General features: G+C 48.2%; 2 protein-coding genes across 2 annotated transcripts; one reads left to right on the plus strand and one right to left on the minus strand.

The window, feature by feature from the left end:
• Positions 1 to 1,085: 1,085 nt before the first annotated feature.
• LOC118778515 (indoleamine 2,3-dioxygenase 2-like) lies at positions 1,086 to 8,683 on the plus strand. The gene is made up of 10 exons (XM_036530069.1): positions 1,086 to 1,197; positions 2,383 to 2,478; positions 2,930 to 3,049; positions 5,986 to 6,104; positions 6,317 to 6,331; positions 6,422 to 6,521; positions 6,631 to 6,748; positions 7,690 to 7,741; positions 7,974 to 8,122; positions 8,330 to 8,683. Exons 1-10 carry the CDS (start codon positions 1,099 to 1,101, stop codon positions 8,680 to 8,682), a joined length of 1,221 nt encoding a protein of 406 aa, XP_036385962.1. The 5' UTR covers positions 1,086 to 1,098; the 3' UTR covers position 8,683.
• Positions 8,684 to 10,085: 1,402 nt separating this feature from the next.
• Positions 10,086 to 18,384, minus strand: LOC118778476 (5-hydroxytryptamine receptor 7-like). The gene is made up of 3 exons (XM_036530009.1): positions 17,924 to 18,384; positions 11,923 to 12,595; positions 10,086 to 10,106 (listed from the first exon to the last, which is right to left on the minus strand). The coding sequence occupies exons 1-3, from the start codon at positions 18,382 to 18,384 to the stop codon at positions 10,086 to 10,088; spliced, it is 1,155 nt and encodes a 384-aa protein (XP_036385902.1).
• Positions 18,385 to 19,950: the final 1,566 nt, after the last annotated feature.

Consider the following 19,950-nt stretch of genomic DNA (forward strand, 5'->3'; position numbering starts at 1 on the left):
GAGAGAAATATGGAAGATCCAGCATACATGGGGGGGGGTCCCTGAGTCAAGCTCTTATATGGATATTTGTTTGTGTGTGTGTGTCTTTCTGTGTGTGTGTGTGTGTGTGTGTGTGGGGGGGGGGGGGGGGGGGCTACAGGGGGATCAAACCCTCATATGGATATTTGTGTGTGTGTCTGTGTGTGTGTGTCTGCTCTGCTTGTATGTGTGTGTGTATGTGTGGGCTATGGGGGAATCAAACCCTTACACTTACAAGCCCTATGATTACATGCGCACTGCTGCCCACTGGTCTGCTGACACTGCCTGTTTCTTCTCTTTCTGTAGGAACATTTAATAAGCTCTGCTTAATCTCTTTCACATCTCTTTGCTATGAACTGAAAGTTATGGAAATTCCAATCTGTGGACTTTTCTAAGGAAGACTGTACTCTGGGGTTCTGCTTTCTGAAAGGAGCATGTGTGAGAATACCAAAAACGCTCTGATCAGGTTCCTTCATGAAATTAAATAATGATCACAATGCACAAGTGCAGCTGGTTCAAGGAGGCATGGCCACACCAGGAAATGCAACAGAATGTGTTTTATTTACATGTATTCATTTGATGCTGACACGGATGCTGTTATCCAGAGAAACTCACAAAAGCAAAAACAGGCCAGACTTATGAGCAACACTTAGATAGTAGTGTGAAAAGGACAGACAGCCACAAATGATCACAGATCACAAGCAAACTGAGATTGCCACAGACATTGCTTACTATAAACACACACTGAAGACTACGTGCACAAACAGACACTTATTATGAAGGGAGTGCAAATTCTGAACCACTGGGCGGCCAATCAAAGGGTGTGGGGGGTCTCTTTGTTTCTGTCATGTGACACATCACTGCCTTTCCCTCTCCCTGTGCTCATCTCGTTTCTAAATCAGGAAACAGGAAGAAGGGAGCTGCAGATTGGGGAACCAGTTATGTGACCTGTGGGCACTTCCCGACTGGCTCGGGGCGGCTGTGAAAGGGCGTGGCCCGCATAATCAAATCAGCGTTGGGTTTAAGAGTGAGCAGAAGTGGGCTGGAGCACAGATGGCTGTGGAATCAGGTGGAATCGGGATGGGGGACAGAGCCAACACTTCCAGCCCATACTGCTCTATTGAGCTGCGCTCTTATCACGCGTCGCCAGAGTTCGGCTTCGTCCTGGAAAACCCCCTGGTAAGAAGAGGTTATTAAACTCAGGCAGTGATGCTCTTAATAAATCGCAATAGCTGTTGTAATCTTGTTGTTGTAAGTTGTTTGTCATTCGTTGTTCTTTCCGTTGATGCTTCAATGTTCAGGGTGGTCCTTGCTGGTACTCTGTTTCTGTCAGTGAAAGTTTCTTTGGTGGCCGGAGCTCTGCCCCAGCCTCAGACGTTTGCTTAGGCTGTGAGACAGGTGAGGAAGGCCCCAGTTCAGCTTTCAGCCTCATTCTAAGTTTTTTCTCCTTTTTTGGAGCTGCCAGTTCTGTACAAGCCTTTTCTCACCATGACAACCCCTGCGCTCAAGCAGGAGTGGGTACAATCCTCCGACACACTCACACCAACCGAGACTATTTTTTACATGACAAGCTGCCCTGCACACCACAGTGAGCCACGCGTCTATTAGAGAATGGAATGAAGCTAATTAGTTCCGCTGATTGTGGGCTCCTCGCCATCATCAGCTGAAGAACGATGAAGAATCTGACTGATCATTGAAAGCAAGGAGTGAGCAGAAGTGATTTCATCTTTAATCCAAAAATATCTGGGAATTTTGTCTTTTCAAAAATACTGAGAGGATCTGAGTCCATGGCAGGTAGAAAGTGACAGAGATCATAAACAGGCTCCCAACATCATTCCATATGATAAAACTGTTGTAAACGCATTCACCCAAACTGACCGCTGTGCTCTTTGGCAACCAAAAAGCTGCTGGACACGATGCCTGAATGGCTTCTTTGTTCCACTGTGGGAATTACCAACATGCCCAATGAACAGAGCTCAGCAAGGTTAAAGGTAAAAGTGTGAAGTGTCCTGATAAAGGCCCTTGCCATGTCCCTGTGAATTCCTGCCCCCTGGTGTTGGGAACAGCAAGCACACACATCATTGCCAACTGTTTGTTGTCCTCCGGTACATGAGAACGTCAACCTCAGCAAGGGTGTTTGGTTTAATGTGCAAGAATTTATACACCAGCCGAGTAAGGGTTTTGCGTCTGCCTGCTTTTACACCCAGCTAAGCACTTTCAATCAAACTCTCATTTTGTTCTGATACAGTGCCCTTAATTGTGGACTAAATTTCAGTCATGAATAGGTACACAGGCTGTGCTTTGGGTAGGAACACCTGGCACAGGTATAAGAGCTGCATGCTCAGGTGTCTGTGCTCTTTGCAGACAGACCTCCCAGAGTACTATCGCACCTGGATGGACCTGGCCACCAACCTCAGCCACCTCATCCAGACGCATCAGTTTCGGGACAGAGTGATGCAGGTGAGCTCCCAAAAACGTGACGTCACCCCCCGGAGGGGACCCCTGGCCACAGGCAGGAGGTCTGTGTACATTTGTTTCCGTTCTAGTTGAATGATTCAATGAACTAGCTTTCATTGAGCTGTTAACTGAACACTGAAATTACTGCATTTAATCTTCTATGAGGTCTTTGTGAAATGAATGTGTTGAGTGTTGGGTGTGTTTGTGCTAATATGTTGTTAAAGTCATTAAATCAGTATAATTTTGTTAATAACCACACAGATGAGGGTCAGCTTTCTGGGTTCAGTTGAGGTGTATAGCAGTGGCCTAGTCTGACTCCATCTGTGTTTATTTATTTAACATTATTACATTACATCACATTATTGGCATTTCGCAGACACAGGGGAATCGAGCCTGCAACCTTACAGTTACAGGTCCTGCTCCTTAACCTCTGTGCTACACTGCCGCCCCACAGATGCCTCTTCTCAGCACCCGCTACCTGCAGAGCCACAGAGAGCTGCGGCTGGCTCACCTGGCCCTGGGCTTCATCACCATGGGATACGTGTGGCAGGGCGGCCTGCACCAGCCGGCCAGGGTGAGCCAGGGCAACAGCGGTGGGGAGGAAGGGTGGGAGCTGCAGTGTCAGCAGTGAGGTGGGAGTGAGGTCTCAGCAGTGAGGTGGGAGTGAGGTGTCAGCAGTGAGGTGGGAGTGAGGTCTCAGCAGTGAGTGAGGTCTCAGCAGTGAGTGAGGTCTCAGCAGTGAGTGAGGCCTCAGCAGTGAGGTGGGAGTGAGGTCTCAGCAGTGAGGTGGGAGTGAGGTCTCCGCAGTGAGTGAGGTCTCAGCAGTGAGGTAGGAGTGAGGTCTCAGCAGTGAGGTGGGAGTGAGGTGTCAGCAGTGAGGTGGGAGCTGCAGTGTCAGCAGTGAGGTGGGAGTGAGGTGTCAGCAGTGAGGTGGGAGTGAGGTCTCAGCAGTGAGTGAGGTCTCAGCAGTGAGTGAGGTCTCAGCAGTGAGTGAGGCCTCAGCAGTGAGGTGGGAGTGAGGTCTCAGCAGTGAGGTGGGAGTGAGGTCTCCGCAGTGAGTGAGGTCTCAGCAGTGAGGTAGGAGTGAGGTCTCAGCAGTGAGGTGGGAGTGAGGTCTCAGCAGTGAGGTGGGAGCTGCAGTGTCAGCAGTGAGGTGGGAGTGAGGTGTCAGCAGTGAGGTGGGAGTGAGGTCTCAGCAGTGAGGTGGGAGTGAGGTCTCAGCAGTGAGGTGGGAGTGAGGTCTCAGCAGTGAGTGAGGTCTCAGCAGTGAGTGAGGCCTCAGCAGTGAGGTGGGAGTGAGGTCTCCGCAGTGAGTGAAGTCTCAGCAGTGAGGTGGGAGTGAGGTCTCAGCAGTGAGTGAGGTCTCAGCAGTGAGGTAGGAGTGAGGTCTCAGCAGTGAGGTGGGAGTGAGGTCTCAGCAGTGAGGTGGGAGTGAGGTCTCAGCAGTGAGTGAGGTCTCAGCAGTGAGTGAGGCCTCAGCAGTGAGGTGGGAGTGAGGTCTCCGCAGTGAGTGAAGTCTCAGCAGTGAGGTGGGGGTGAGGTCTCAGCAGTGAGTGACGCCTCAGCAGTGAGGTGGGAGTGAGGTCTCAGCAGTGAGTGAGGTCTCAGCAGTGAGGTAGGAGTGAGGTCTCAGCAGTGAGGTGGGAGTGAGGTCTCAGCAGTGAGTGAGGTCTCAGCAGTGAGGTGGGGGTGAGGTCTCAGCAGTGAGTGAGGTCTCAGCAGTGAGGTGGGAGTGAGGTCTCAGCAGTGAGGTGGGAGTGAGGTCTCAGCAGTGAGTGAGGTCTCAGCAGTGAGATGGGAGTGAGGTCTCCGCAGTGAGTGAGGTCTCAGCAGTGAGGTGGGAGTGAGGTCTCAGCAGTAAGGTGGGAGTGAGGTCTCAGCAGTAAGCTGGGAGTGAGGTCTCCGCAGTGAGTGAGGTCTCAGCAGTGAGTGAGGTCTCAGCAGTGAGGTGGGAGTGAGGTCTCAGCAGTAAGGTGGGAGTGAGGTCTCCGCAGTGAGTGAGGTCTCAGCAGTGAGGTGGGAGTGAGGTCTCAGCAGTAAGGTGGGAGTGAGGTCTCCGCAGTGAGTGAGGTCTCAGCAGTGAGGTGGGAGTGAGGTCTCAGCAGTGAGTGAGGTCTCAGCAGTGAGGTGGGAGTGAGGTCTCAGCAGTGAGTGAGGTCTCAGCAGTGAGTGAGGTCTCCGCAGTGAGTGAGGTCTCAGCAGTGAGGTGGGAGTGAGGTCTCAGCAGTGAGGTGGGAGTGAGGTCTCAGCAGTGAGGTGGGAGTGAGGTCTCAGCAGTGAGTGAGGTCTCAGCAGTGAGGTAGGAGTGAGGTCTCAGCAGTGAGTGAGGTCTCAGCAGTGAGGTGGGAGTGAGGTCTCAGCAGTAAGGTGGGAGTGAGGTCTCAGCAGTGAGTGAGGTCTCAGCAGTGAGGTAGGAGTGAGGTCTCAGCAGTGAGTGAGGTCTCAGCAGTGAGGTGGGAGTGAGGTCTCAGCAGTGAGGTGGGAGTGAGGTTCTCAGCAGTGAGTGAGGTCTCCGCAGTGAGGTGGGAGTGAGGTCTCCGCAGTGAGTGAGGTCTCAGCAGTGAGGTGGGAGTGAGGTCTCAGCAGTAAGGTGGGAGTGAGGTCTCAGCAGTGAGTGAGGTCTCAGCAGTGAGGTAGGAGTGAGGTCTCAGCAGTGAGTGAGGTCTCAGCAGTGAGGTGGGAGTGAGGTCTCAGCAGTGAGGTGGGAGTGAGGTTCTCAGCAGTGAGTGAGGTCTCCGCAGTGAGGTGGGAGTGAGGTCTCCGCAGTGAGTGAGGTCTCAGCAGTGAGGTGGGAGTGAGGTCTCAGCAGTGAGGTGGGAGTGAGGTCTCAGCAGTGGCAGAATGCATGGAGCTTTGTGTCATCAGTGACTCCCTGCTTAGAGCCACTCACTTTACTACAGAGAGCAAAGCCTTTTGATTGGTCCAGAGACTGACCGCATTCAGGAGCTCCACCTATCATGGGGTTGTTGAAGCTCCACTGGCTGTGCAGCTGTGACCAGCAGGTGGCAGAGTTGAGTCCTGAGTTGGACTGTACTGTTGTCCCTTTAAGTGACATGATTTCATTTGAATTCAATATTCCATAAAACTAGTAACCAACATTAGATAAGACGTTTCATAGATAAGACTGAATCCCTAAGCAAAGTAACAGTGCTTATATGTGTGTGTGTGTGTGCGTGTGTGTGCGCGCACGTGTGTGTGTGCGTGTGCATGTATGCGCATGTGTGTGTGTGTATGTGTATGTGTGTGTGTGTGTGTGTGTGTGTGCACATGTGTGTGTGCGTGTGTGTGTGCGTGTGCATGTGTGCGCATGCGTGTGTGTGTGTGTGTGTGCACATGTGTATGTGTGCGCGCGTGTGTGTATGTGTACGCGCGTGTGTGTGTGTGTGTGTGTGTGTGTGTGCATGTGCGTGTGCATGTGTGCTCATGCGTGTGTGTGTGTGTGTGTGTGTGTGTGTGTGTGTGTGTATGTGTATGTGTATGTGTGTGTGTGTGACCTCTGACCCCTGACAGGTCCTGCCTAAAGCGCTGGCCGTACCATACTGTGCTGTGTCAGAGACTCTGGGCCTCCCGCCCATCCTGGTTTACGCTGACAGCATCCTGGCCAATTGGAGGCTGCGGAATCCTGATGGGTGTGGCCTTTCTCTCTCTCCTCCCCCTTCCCCCTGTTAGCCATGTCTCCACCTGACATAATCTGATAAATGGCCAGTATTAACATGAGAAAACAGACACACAAGGACAGCAGAGTGATGCAGAAATGATGCACAGTAACGCTTTATGTATTTGTTTTTTTGTGGGTCGCTTGCTGCTCACCCTTTTGAACAACACCCTTCTGACCTGCCAGACCCATGGAAATAGAGTAAGTAACTGTGTTTCACTGGGGAAATAATTCAGCGCTGCACCACAGACCTGTTTTCCTGAAAGCCCAGCCATTGATGGTCTCTTGTAGGAATCTGGATACGTTGTTTACGTTCCCTGGAGGAGAGAGCAGCAGAGGTTTCTTCCTAGTGTCCTTACTGGTGGAACATTGTGCTAGCTCTGGGCTGCAGGTGAGAGTTACCTGTGTACTGACCTCTCTCTTTCTTACCTGTTAAACCTGTAAAAGGTTTGACGCTCCGACTCATCTGAGAGTGACTGAGAGGTTGGCTGATCTTTCAGGGCATTGCCATGGTGATGAACTCCATGCTGACTGATGACGTCACTGGGGTGCAGGAGGGTCTGGTTGCCGTGGGTGATGCCCTCAGGAGAATGAGGGAGAGCTTCAGGCTTATCCACAGTGGGTTTCACTCAAACCTGCGCCGACCATAGCAACACCACCCTGCACTTGTGCACTGACCCACCTTAGCTGCAGGTGATCTGTACCTGAGGCAAGCCAGAGGCTCACAGCACACCAACCCCAGATACCACAGCCTGCAAACCACTTTAGCAATGCTCGTTGGTCTCGGGAATTTTTACAGAATGTTCACCACAGGAATGAACACACATTAACCCGTCGTGCCGTCGTGCCGTCGTGCCGCCGTGCCGCCGTGCCGCCGTGCCGCCTGTCTTGCTGTCGAGCACTCATAAAGCTCCTGTTTGGCTCCAGTCCCTCCTTGGGATGCACAAGGTGTGATACAAAGCGCTGTACCAGAGACGCTCCAGAGACGCTCTGGGGTCAGCCTTGGGATGCACAAGGTGTGATACAAAGCGCTGTACCAGAGACGTTCCAGAGACGCTCTGGGGTCAGCATGCACTACATTACATGCATTTAGCAGGTGCACTTATCCAGAGCGGCTTGCAGCACAATAGAACAGAAGTGTATCCATTCAAGTTAAATGAGCAACAGTGTCAAACCGGGCTAACAACATTCCCAGACCAGTGAGTGGAAGCACAACACCATTCCAGCCCTACCACAAGTTAACTTGTGCAACCAGAATAGACAAGGAAGCCAAGTATGCTACCATACATCAATCACAAGAACACAGAACCCAAAATACATCACAATGCTACATGTAAAATAAACATCAAATCCGAGAGGCAGCAGGTGTTAGGGGGCGGGGATTGAGGTTGAGGTACATCAGACTCCATCAGACAATTCCTCTTCGATGCAACACTGAGATATTTAGTCCAGAGAGGAAGTTTGCTCTGCCCACAACATTTGACAGAACAGCACTGAGATCTTCTGTTTGTGAGGCTGGAGTGTTTTGGTGAAAAGCTCTTCTGCATTTTCCCCTCCAGAGCATGTGGAGCCTGCACAGTTCCACGGGAGCCTACGAGTCTTTTTCTCAGGGTGAGTTCATACGCACTGTTTTTGGCAAAGCCCCCCAAAAAACAGGAGTCTGGAAGTGGAAGGGACAGTGTTCAGGGAATTACTAAGCTTTTCACATGCAGACAATTGAGGGGGTGGCAGGTGAGGTGCTCCACATCAGGGTCACCTGTGTGACGACCCTCTGTTTCTCAGTGTGTGTGTGAGGGGGGGGGGGGCGTGCAGCTCGGGGTGTGACTCTGTCACATGGTCACAGGTGGAGGGACAACCCTGCGCTCCCGGATGGACTGTGGTACGAGGGGGTCACCGCCGAGCCCCTGTGCCTTACCGGGGGCAGCGCTGCTCAGAGCTCCTGCATCCAGTGCTTTGATGCCTTCCTGGGCGTGGGGTGCAGCGACGACTTCGGTAAGCGGGGTACCGTGTCTCTGTGTCCCCCAGCGGGACCCCAAAATCACACACCGTCCCCTCGCTGTGCGTTATTACAGCAGAAGAGTACAACACTCCTATCCCTGATAATCAACCATCATGATTATCATTATTATAATTATCATTATTATAATCCCTCTTCACTGTGTTTAACCTTTCATCCTCCTCCCCTGGTTTCCATGGCAGCTGCCTCCTTCCTGAAGCGGATGAGGAGCTACATGCCCCCCCCTCACCGCCGATTGGTGGAGACCCTGGCTGCCTGCCCCTTGCTCCGCCCCTTCGTCCTCTCCAGCTCGAACCCGGAGCTCCGCCGCGCCTATAATGCCTGTGTGTCGGAGCTGGTGAACCTGCGCTGCTACCACCTGAACGCGGTGGTGCGCTTCATCACGGTGCCGGCTGCCCGGGCGCGGGCGGGGGGGTGCCCCTTCCAAGGGGGGTACGCCGTCCTGGGGGGGCAGGGCACCGGTGGCACCGATTCCCTCCGCTTCCTGAAGAGCGTCCGCGACGCCACCAAACGGGCCTTGCTGCCCGAGACGTGACCCCGCCGCCGACACAGCCAGCCGCACAGCCGAGCGCGCTGCGCTGAGAACCCTGTGCTGTGTACTGCACACCCTTATGTTAGTGTGTAAATGGTAAATTACAGTAAATGTATATTTTGGGTTAATTTAATCTTAATTTAATTTATATTCAAACATATTAAATATCCTATAATTTTATATATGCCTGCACTTTTATATTTTATAAAAGATTTTGATTTTGTGTTTACTGTAATCATGAATGTGAAACATTAACAGCAATAATAGTATATAATAGCACTTTCACAGTATTGCCATTTTGGTCACCAGCAGCATGGTGCCTGAGATGAGGTGTCTGGGGCATCAGTGTAGCATAGTAAATAAGGATCAGGGCTTGTAACCGAAAGTTTGGCGGTTCAATTCCCCATGGGGGCGCTGCTGTACTCTTAACCAACTTAACTTACTTAACCAACAATTGCCTCAGTAAATTTCCCACTGTATACATGGATAACACATAAAACATGTAACTGATGAAAGCAGCTCCTGATGAGAATGTCTACTAAATGCCAATAATGTAATGTAATATAAATGTTGTTGAAGGATTATCAGAGAAGTCTTTTCAGGAGAAAGAGAGCAGTCTTATTGGGACTTGTTCAAATGAAAAATTTAATAAACTGACAACCCAACCACAGGGTAGCTCCATGTTTTTGACTTGATTTGCTCATCACCAAAAGGTTAGAGAAGAAAAGAAAAGAGAAGAAAAACTGCTCCAGGTTACGCGCGTCTGAGTGCCTGCTCTTCTGCAGAGTGACCACATGGAGGCAGTGTTGCCACGCTGTGCGAGTCTTTCTGTAGCAGGCGCAGTGTGTGACTGGTTCACACCTGATTCACAGTTAAAATGTAAACAAAACATGTGCTTTCATACCTGGAGCTTCAAATACCACGTATGACATATGCTGTATCAATTAATATGTCTGCCTGTCATGAAGCCATTGAGAACATGCGATCGCCATTGAATGGTTTATTACGCAGTAATATCGTTCTTATTAAGGTTGTTTTACATGTTATTTGTTTATAGAGACACCGCAATTAATATTCTGCTTAACAGATGTTTTAGGAAGACGATAATGCAGATGTAAAACACAAAATGTTGGCTCACATCTGAGTGCGCCCCTTTACTCATAAACCAAATCGCTTTTTTTCAAAGGAAGTTTGGATGAACAGGTACAGAAGCACTTACCGGCGCTCCCTGGTAAAGTAGCAGGGACACGCTGCCCGTGCACAGCGGCTACAACTGGAATTCACGCGATTAACACAGAACCAAAGTACACAAAATAATTTAGAACACGCATGTTCGCTTTGAAGAATGGCTTATTGAAATTAAGTATGTTTTTTTGGCTGCAAACACACCGGTGGAAGGCAGGTAGTCACTTGAACACCACACACACCTGCAGGGGATAAATGGTCGTGACACTGAAACAGAGATCTCTTTGAAGTCTGAACTTTTGTGTTTTCGCGTTTGCGAGAAACAAACGAAGTTTCGGCGTGACGATGGCATGGTAATCACAAGGATAGAAAAAAGATTAAGGGTAAAACTTGACACTCATTCCTGTTTGGTTCGGTTAAATGCTATTTTCTGGACCCATGAGCCTTTGGAACTATGTGACCGGAAATACAAACAAATGCACTGAATTCATCATTTTTCTTGGCGCAGAATCTAATTTTAATGTCACGGTTTATTTACAGTTACGGAGGTAGAGAAAAGGAGCTCAGCTCATTTAGCCAGCACAGCCTACATGCATGCAATACTTGAGGCCTCAAAAGCAGCCTCCGCCCCAGAAAATTATCAAGCATTTTATTCTTATTCTTTATTCTGTACATTTTATTTCTGTTATACAAAATAACAGGGCAGCGCGGAGACTTTCGGCCGAAGCAGACAGAAGCCGCCGCTGCGTCCTAACTCAACAGACCCGTTTCTCTCTCTGTGACGTCCCTATGTGAGATGCTCATGCTTATTCGAATCCTTTGGTGAAGCATTTGAAACAGTGATGGGACACAGAAAAAGAAACTGTGAAATCAGTGAAACTAACTTTTGCAGTCTTAAGGCGTCAACGTACGAATAGGTCCATCCAGTTCTCACCACGCACTTGTCGTGTTTGTGTGAATAATAGTTGAGTTTTATTTTTAGGATGTCAAACTGTCCACAGAACACACTTCAGCACTGCTTTTATACAGCACTGGGTAACACCCCTGTCTGAACCCTGATTCATAATATCAAACTGGAGGGAGGGGGACACTGGCATATCCAGCGCATGAAACAGTGGTTTATTGTGAAAATGTGGTTTACAGCTAAACCACATACAGAATTGGCCGATGTCTATATGCTTTGATTGCTACTGTAGAATACCAGCGGGTAACCTGTGGTAACTTTGCTGCAGGGGCTATTTTTTATCATGCAAACTTTCCTAAAGTTCCTGAAAGCTGACGTGCTGGATGAAATCTGAGACATTGCATATTCATCATCCTGGAGAGAGCGTCACTGTGTCCATGCTGGTCTAACACCCTCCACAGAGGCAGTAGTACACTGCGGTTTTCAGACTGCACATCACTGGGCAAAAGCTGTGCATTTAGCATATTAGCATTGTATTATTCAGTATTTAGCATTGTGCCTGTTTATGTTCATTCTCATAATTTTATATATTGTCATTGATGCCTTGCAAAGGTATTTGAAGATAGACTAACATCGTGTTCTAGGATATTTGACTCAAATCTCAGAGCAGTGTATTATAATGTAACCATTCAGGCACACAAGACAGGTAAAAACTACAGGTAATAAGTTAAGGTCTACAATTACCAGGCATAGCTGTAAGTATTGTTATTTTGTAAGTTTTCCCAGAATCCAGATGGATCTCATGGATTTGATTTGATTATTTTCATGTCCCACAAGACAATAACAACCAATTTTTGTTTATATGTCGCCTTTGGAATCCCTCCAAATGGCCACCTCAGCAAGGCATCATGGGAATGCATGCCTGTAAGGCTGACACAGGGCAGTCTCTCCTGCCGTCCTCCTGCTTCTGGTCCTAAGTCCTTCTGGCCATCTAAAAGCATCATGGGAGTTGCAGTTCTCCCACATACTCCCAACACTACACAAGTGCCGTCTCAAATCATCCTTGAACTACACTTCCCATGAACTCCCTGTCCCTGCACTGGCAGGAGCATTGTCAAATGCGGAGGTCCTCGTGCACAGGGCCTCGGGCACACCCGCGGTGGAGAGGCGGCATCGTGCACGCCCGCGGCGGAGAGGCGGCGGTTGATGTTGTGGCAGCGGCAGCGCAGCAGGTCTCTGTAGGTGGCGCGCAGATCGCGGTTGAAGAAGGCGTAGATGAAAGGGTTAATGAGTGAGTTGGCATAGCCCAGCCATAGCAGTGTGCGTGCCAGCCACACGGGGGCGCAATCTCCACACCCGCCACACAGAAAGGGCCGGGCGGTCGTCAGGGCAAAGAAGGGCAGCCAACAGACCGAGAACACGCCCACGATGACGCCCAGCGTGGCTGCTGCCTTCTGCTCCCGCCCGAAGATGGACACACCTCCGGGCCTCCGGCCCCGCGACCGCAGCCCCTCCCCTGACTCCGCCTCCAGGGTGATGCAGGGGCGGTGCCTGGCCTTGCTTTTGCGTGCGGCCCGGAATATGTTGTAGTACATGATGAGCATGACGGCCATGGGGATGTAGAACGCCAGGGTGGTGGAGTACAGGGTGTAGCCCACATCCTGGCTGATCAGACACACCCCCTCCGCGTTGACGTTCTCCGCCCACCCACAGAAGGGCGGCAGGGTGATGGAGGCCGACACCACCCACACGCCTGCGATCATCTTGGCCATCAGCCGCCCGCTCTGTCGGGCGGGGTAGGTCAGGGGTCGCGTGATGCCCAGGTATCTAGCACAAATAAAAAGAAAGATCAATTTTTTTGGGGGGGGGGGGGGGGTGGAGTTATTTGCTTTAAAGCAACAGTGCAATTCTTGATTACAGAATATGTTTCTGGAACAGACTGCGTGCAATCACCACGCCTAACCCACCCCGGAGAAAGAGACCTGTGTGTTCCAGCTTACCAACATTTTTATGCTGGATAAAGTTGACCAGGAGGCATCTCATACACAGGAGACACAGGAATTCTTTTTTTGGTTTGTGAGGATTTACAAAAAAGCCGTATTCATACGGAGTCTGTTGGGCTGGGGAGCCTTGGGCAGTCACTCCCCACTCGCCTCAGACTCTCCGTCGTTGACCTCCGCTGCGAAGATGGCGGGAAATCTGCTTTCATCCCAGCAGGGGTCTGCATGGCAGTCGCAGTGCTGCCGCAATGTGCAGATAAAGTGGTGCCGCTGCCGGTGCCTGTTTCAGAGCGCGCTCCACTAATTCTGACCTCCTTCAGATCAAAGTGGCTTTCAAACGGAGATCTGAGGGGAAAACAGCCCGTCTTTGTCACAGAAACAAGAGCCAGAATTCAGCCAATCAGCTGCAAAAGCTTGTGATTGTGCAGTCTCAACATGAGAAGTTATTTTTCTGCTTCTGTGAAAAAAACGTGCCGTTACCTAATTACAACTGTGTTCTTAATTTGTGATTAGTTAATTGGTCATTTGAAATTCATTTAAAGAGATTGCTGCAGCACTTTTGAACTCTGGAGTGCTTTAAATGTTCCAAAGCATACCTTGGGCTGTTCTCTCAAAAACGATCAATATTTTACTGTTATAAGTTTAGCTGGATGACAAATTGGAGCTTGAAATCAATATGAATGCTCTCTGAGAAAAGTCAATAAATAAGAGGAAATTCAATCGATGAAATTTCTTTGGATGGATGCACTGCAGTCCAATTAGGTGGCTGTTATAATTCTGGATTACCTTAGGATCAGCTCTCGCACCTGCCCTCATATACAGGATCATCTCACCTGACACTAATCCTAAACCAAACCAATATGCAGCAAATTTCAAACTACTCCAGAATCAGTGCCTTGCCAAGCACATTCTCTGGGTTTAATTTTATCTCAGGTGCAGCCCCTGGCCCTATTTGCAAGATGAACATAATAACGAGGATTGTCTTGGGGTTCTAAGTCCACTGAGAGCAAACCATGCCTGAAATCTCAGCTCCATGAATTCTTCAGCTTCACTGAGAACCTCAATAGCTTCAGTACTACTGCCTTGATTTTGCAGTTGCTGTTCTAGGCCTGTGGGCTCTTCTGAGATCTCCTGTACATTAATCTGCTAATGTATCTGCTTTGAGATATTGTCAGTACTTCCACACAACTCACCCTCTGAAAGTACTGGAAACCAACAAAGGTGATTCTCTGATTTTATCCCGCCGGTTTCAGTACATTAGCATTATCCCTAACAGTTGCTTTACAGAAGAGTCTCAGTTGGTCCACAGAAGCGCGTGGAGCTGTCTGAAGCAGTGCCAGCGCTCTGGGGTAATTCCTTTGATAGGTGGGCTCTGTGAAACCCACTTTGACTGACTGAGCTCTGCAGAGACTCAGCTATGATGCGAACTTCTTAAAGTTTCACCCCTGGCTTCCTCCTTCTCTGCCCCTTTTCCCTCCATCTCCTCCCCGGGTTTTTGGCCGTGTCCTTGACGGCAGTATAACTCAGCCGTGTGCAGCTGAGGCAGACCTGCTGCTTTCTGGGAATCCTGGAATCAATGCTGCTCCAGGCTCTCCTGCACGTCAGGGCTATTAAAAGCACCTGTGAGTTTGGGGGGCAGGTACAGAGGAGAAACAATAGTTTAATTAAGTGTGTATATATATATGTGTGTGTGTGTGTGTGTGTGTGTCCGTGTGTCTGTGTGTGTGTGTGTGTGTGTATGTGTGTATAAACCGCATACTATACTATCACTGTATACTGATACAAGTGTAGTATGTAGTATACAGTACGTGAACGAAATGATTCCAGTATGACAAAGATACCCGGATGACACACTAATTTGGAAAAATATTGCCAGTATGCATCAGACCAGTCTACCTCGCCTACTACAGTATATCCCATAAAGAAGTGCGGCTGTAGACGTCACAGGTGATTTGAAAGTAAAAAGCTGAAAAACATGGCGGACAACAAGACGGCTGTTTATAATATATTCACAATTTATGTATTCACTTCTTGTAATTTCAAAACGGTATGAATATATATTCGTGAATTTTCATATACATTTTTTCCTTATTACTTATCTAACGACATATAGCCTAACAGGTGTAACACCATGAAAAGTTCAGCTTGCAAGCTAGCAGCGTAGGCTACTTACACTGTATTTATACTCAAATATCATAGCCAAAATGTTTGTTTTTTTTGTTTTTTTTGTAGCAGCCCTTCTCCTCCTCCATGCCACATTATGTGCCCGTACCACCGAAAGGTAAGACATTGAAAAGAAAAAACCTGAAAATACTTCAACTCACGAATACTTTTTGTGAACTCCTCACTCGGGAGAATGCAAGTGGCGTCTAACTGGAGAATACCACAAAGAAATTTGGACATTTCTAAACTCGCAATGATTTCACGTGACAGTGTAACATACTACAAATGTAATGATTAATGGTCGGATACTGGGTACTACACTGAAAAATAGCATGCAGGATACAGTATATACTTGTGTAGTATGCAGTACACAGTATGCAGTGGATAGTTTCAAATAGAGCCTCTGTCTGTACGCGGTCTCGCTTACTTGACTGGAAGACTGCAGAGGCTGCTTGGGCTCTTTGGATGTTGCCCAGGGTTACATTCTTCAGCTCTTCATGAACCAGCACTGTAACTGTCACCCTCTTCAACCTTTTCAATCTGCAAGCCACAGCAAGCCACTGCCACTTACAGTCTGCTAATGTGAGCTGGTTTTAAAGTTAAACTCAGAAGCCACTTTCATTGTCTGGCTGGTGTGAAATTGCTTTTTGCTGTCCTGGTGTTTTTTTGACTAGCACATTTTGATGTGTGCTTCTTTGTGTTCTGTGGTGGGCCTTGTAAAATGTGGTTTATTATTATAATTATAATTATCAGTATTGTTATTATGAGTTTGTGGACAAATTATAAATAAACCCATGGCCCCAGAAGATCCAGAGAGCTTATATCATTTCCTCTTATCTCACTTCCTCTCTCACCCAACAGTCAAGAGAGTTTCATCAGCAAGCAGAACCTCTGCACCTTCTTCAGCTGAGCTTGTGCTCAGTGCTCCTTTCAATCTCCTTTCTTTCTGTGGACTCATTTGTCCTGGGGCAACAGGGTTTTTCTGTTTAAGCACTTTGAAAAGAAACGAAGGGAAACACTTTAAACATGCCAAACAATTTCCACAATGCAGAATTCTTCATTGTAATGAGGGAACCTGAGGGCAGCCGATTTGTGCAGAGCGCTCAGGAGAGCGGAGCGCGAAGCTGACTCACCGCTGCTTTCTGAGGACAGATCATACTTCCCACTCATCAGCATTCCGGCCACGGACACCGGCTGTCAGCCTTCATTTGCAGGTGTGGGGGGAAGTGAGCCCCAAAGCCAGCAGCAATTTTACCTCAATGTCAGGTGAGATAAAGGTGTCCGTCTCTTAAATAACAATTTGGTGAGGAAATGTAAAGGTTGAGGGTCAGATTTAACAAGCTGAGAACTTGCAGGAAGGTCAGTTACAGTAACCTAGGAATTGTTTCTAATAAAAGCAAAGACCTCTTGATGATGGCTATCGTTGGCAAAGCAGTCTTGATGTTCCCAGTCAGCATGTATGTCAATGTTGAATTTATGAAATTAGGCCACAGTTTCTCATACACATAGAAGCAAGTGAATGGAAAATAGGACACACAACACTGCTACAAGGGCAGTTACCCCAAAAGTGGGAACTCAGATTCCCATCAGGCATCTGTGGCCCACGTGATTCCACAGAGTACGGTAGAGGGGCAGGAAGGTACACCTGTAAGCAGAAACCCCCTACCTGTGTCCAGATTTGTTCAGGTGTAAGATCTACAGCAATTCTAATGGCCTCGTTTTCAAAAACAAATGAACACTCATGACTACACAAAAAGTTAAGGAACACATTTTTTCATGTTTGGGCAACAGCATCATCAATGGTAACTATTATTTCTTTGCAGCACAAAGTGTTTTCATCCTATCCAGGCAGATGGTTATTTACCTGTGCCCCACTGAAGGAGGCAGTGCCAGTGGTACACCTGTTAGATGCAACTGCAAAAAGTTGTCGTTTCTGACCCGGCGGTCCACACGTAGCGGCTCTGGGAGCTGCATTGAACGTTACTCTGTCTTCAATGATTTCACGCTTGCTAGGTCACAGGTTATCAGCTGAATATGTAATAATAAAAAGACGCCACAGATGTTCAGAGGGATAAACAATCAGGGATTACTGTTAGCTGATGCTGACAGATCACGTGGAAAAAGAATGAAACCGAATGCGATCAGTCGGCTCGGGTCCGCCACAGTTTGCTGCATACATGGACGTAAGCATCGGAATTCACAGCATCATCCAGGCCAAATGAAATGAGCTGTGACTTAAAACAGATTGATAAACATGTTCTCCCACAAACATAACGCAATTTCCTGGGCGAAGATAAACACTGGGGACTACCAGTAAACAGCCGCTTGATATTCTCTGTGTCAACGCAGAGTTAATCATTTCCCTAGTAGTGCAACGTGAAGCAAAGGTATGGCACAGTACCATGCTGAAACAGGACAACCGCTCTGTTTCAAACTGGAGCGCACGTGTACCGCTGAGGGCAGCGTCCAATCGCATTGGATGGCATCGCCCCTTAGAAAACAATGACGACCACATTCTTTCACATATGTGCGTAAATCAGTTACTGTGAACGATTCCGCAGTTATAGCGTTCCTATTGCTGACGAGCAAGTGTTGGGATATAGTTTGTGAATCAATAAGTATTACCCTTAATTCAGATTTCTAATAAACACCGAGATCCTTGGACTAAATAAGAATTTCTTCTTCCGTTCAAATTCTAACGATATCATTTTCCATACAAGCTGTTTGTGCGCGATGTTATTAGTGCATTTCAGTATATCTCCATAAAATATAATGTCTGTTAATGCGTACGGACTTGGAAAACGCAAAAACAACCGGCATGAAATAAAACTTCTAAAAACCACCCGTCCAAATGTCCTTTTGTGAAAGTTATACACCTGATCAGAGCTACAATTCGCTCTTTTGCCACATAAGAGATCTCTTGAACAACTTGGTTTGGCTTGCGCAGAAGTCTTCAGTGGCCTTCGCTTACAGCCGGACAGGTGTGCCTTACCTGTCCACGCTGATCACGCACAGGGTCATAATGGATGCGGTACAGCACATGACGTCCATGCCAATGAAGATGTTGCAGAATACTTCCCCGAAGAGCCACTTGCCCCCGGTCAGGTCCGTCACGATTACAAACGGCATGACCATGAGAGCCACTGAAAGATCCGCCACCGCCAGCGACACGAGCAGGTAGTTTGAGGGCTGTCGAAGTTTCTTCACAACGCAGACCGCGATCACCACCAGCGTGTTCCCCACCACAGTCACTGTTGTGATCACGGTCAGCGTTACTCCAATAACGACCTTCTCTGCTGTGCCAAAGTCGAGCGGCGGCTCCCCGCACGACAGATTGGTTGCGGGATCCACAGTTGTGACCCCGTTGAGGAAATGCTCAACGGTACCACAAGCAGCGTCACAAACGTACTCTCTGCGCTCCGAAGCCTGCCCGGTGGCCAGCGCAGCAAACATGACGAAGAGCAAACGCCAATGATGGCGCACGGGACACCTCGCCGACGGGTAATATCCACTGCGCGCACGCCCGGCTGAGCTCGATTCCAATCGCTTTTGAAAAACACCAATAGGAAGTGGACTTGGAAAGAGCACCCATGTGAGACCAGGGAGCAAAGCCTCGCAAAATATACAGCGCAGTATTCATGCGCAGTTCGCAGAGTAAACCGGATTCTTATTAACGTGAGCTCAGCACGGAGTGTAGCCCTCTGTCTCTCTCCCCCCCCCCCCCCCCCCCGTCTCTGAATTGCAGAATTGCTTTGCATCATCGGTATTCATAGGCGTGATTATCAATGGGGTGAACAAATTATTGCACAAACGGCGCGCGAATCTCCGTTGCGGGTGGCTTTATCTCTCCTTCTCTGTGCAAATTAAATAGGAAGGAAATCACTATTTTTTTTCCTGTTCCTTGGGGAAAAATCTAGATTCAGCCTCAATCTGGGAAGAAAATGCATGAAAATATGTGTTGCAATCTGGCATCCCGTAACTCCATCGCCTTTGATGGAATGTGTAGTGCAAACGTGTGCAAACTCCTTCCCCTCCACCTCCTCTCTCTCCCTACTTCCCTCTCTCCTTCTTCTCAAAATAAAGATGATTTAAACTTTTTAATTCTTGTCTTTCTCCATCTGTCTTACCTCCTTTCTAGCTCCCTCGCCCTCTCTGTCTGCCCGCCCCCAGTATTCCTTGGTATTGTATCCGTGTATGGAAATGCATATTAGATAGACTCCTCTTTTCTTTGTCTAATTAGGTGCGCAGCTAATGGTGTCTAATCAGGGGGTTCGATCAACGCTGATGTTCAGTAACCTAGTTTTCACTGCGTAAGACGCACACCGGGGTTTGATCACCGGCTTCGAGAAGTTCATAGCCTATAGGCTGAGGATACTGATATGTATAAGAATTTACCGAACAGCAACAAATGTAGTTCCACCACATTAAAGGCATTTGCATACCGTTGTTTGTGATTAAATTATTTAAATAAAATTGTTTGTTAAGCCTTTAAGCAAGAACAAAATTGCAAGTTTTTTCTTGCAAATCCATTTTCATCCGAAGAGCGCGATGGTAGGCAGTCTGGGAAGGGCGGAGTTTTAATTGCCAACTGTAAGGTCTGGCCCCTGTTGGTTGTATTACGTTTTAGGTGACATTTTGTCACTTAGACCTTATACTGTCCATTATATTGGTAAATTATCATATCACGCAAATGCATGTATCCATAAAGAGAAGCGAATATCTCTGAAGTGTGGTTTCAAGTTAGCTAACCATTTTGATTCATGCCTATCGTGCTATAACATCACATTTAATAAATGACCGCGTTTGTTCTGATTGCGACTTTAATTTTCTCTAACTAAAGAAAAAGAACTGGCACAGAAAGTAGCCGAAGTGATGGAGGAGAGGAGTACTGCTTCAGACAGGGCTGCGCAGCTGAGAGAACGAGTGAGTCTCTGAGCTCTTTTCCTGTGTATGTACTGCTAGCCTCGTTCCTGGTAACGAGCTGTAGCGCCTCAGCGGTATTTTCTCTGCATTCAACAA

This window comes from Megalops cyprinoides, chromosome 5 (assembly GCF_013368585.1).
Source record: "Megalops cyprinoides isolate fMegCyp1 chromosome 5, fMegCyp1.pri, whole genome shotgun sequence".
NCBI lineage: Eukaryota > Metazoa > Chordata > Actinopteri > Elopiformes > Megalopidae > Megalops > Megalops cyprinoides.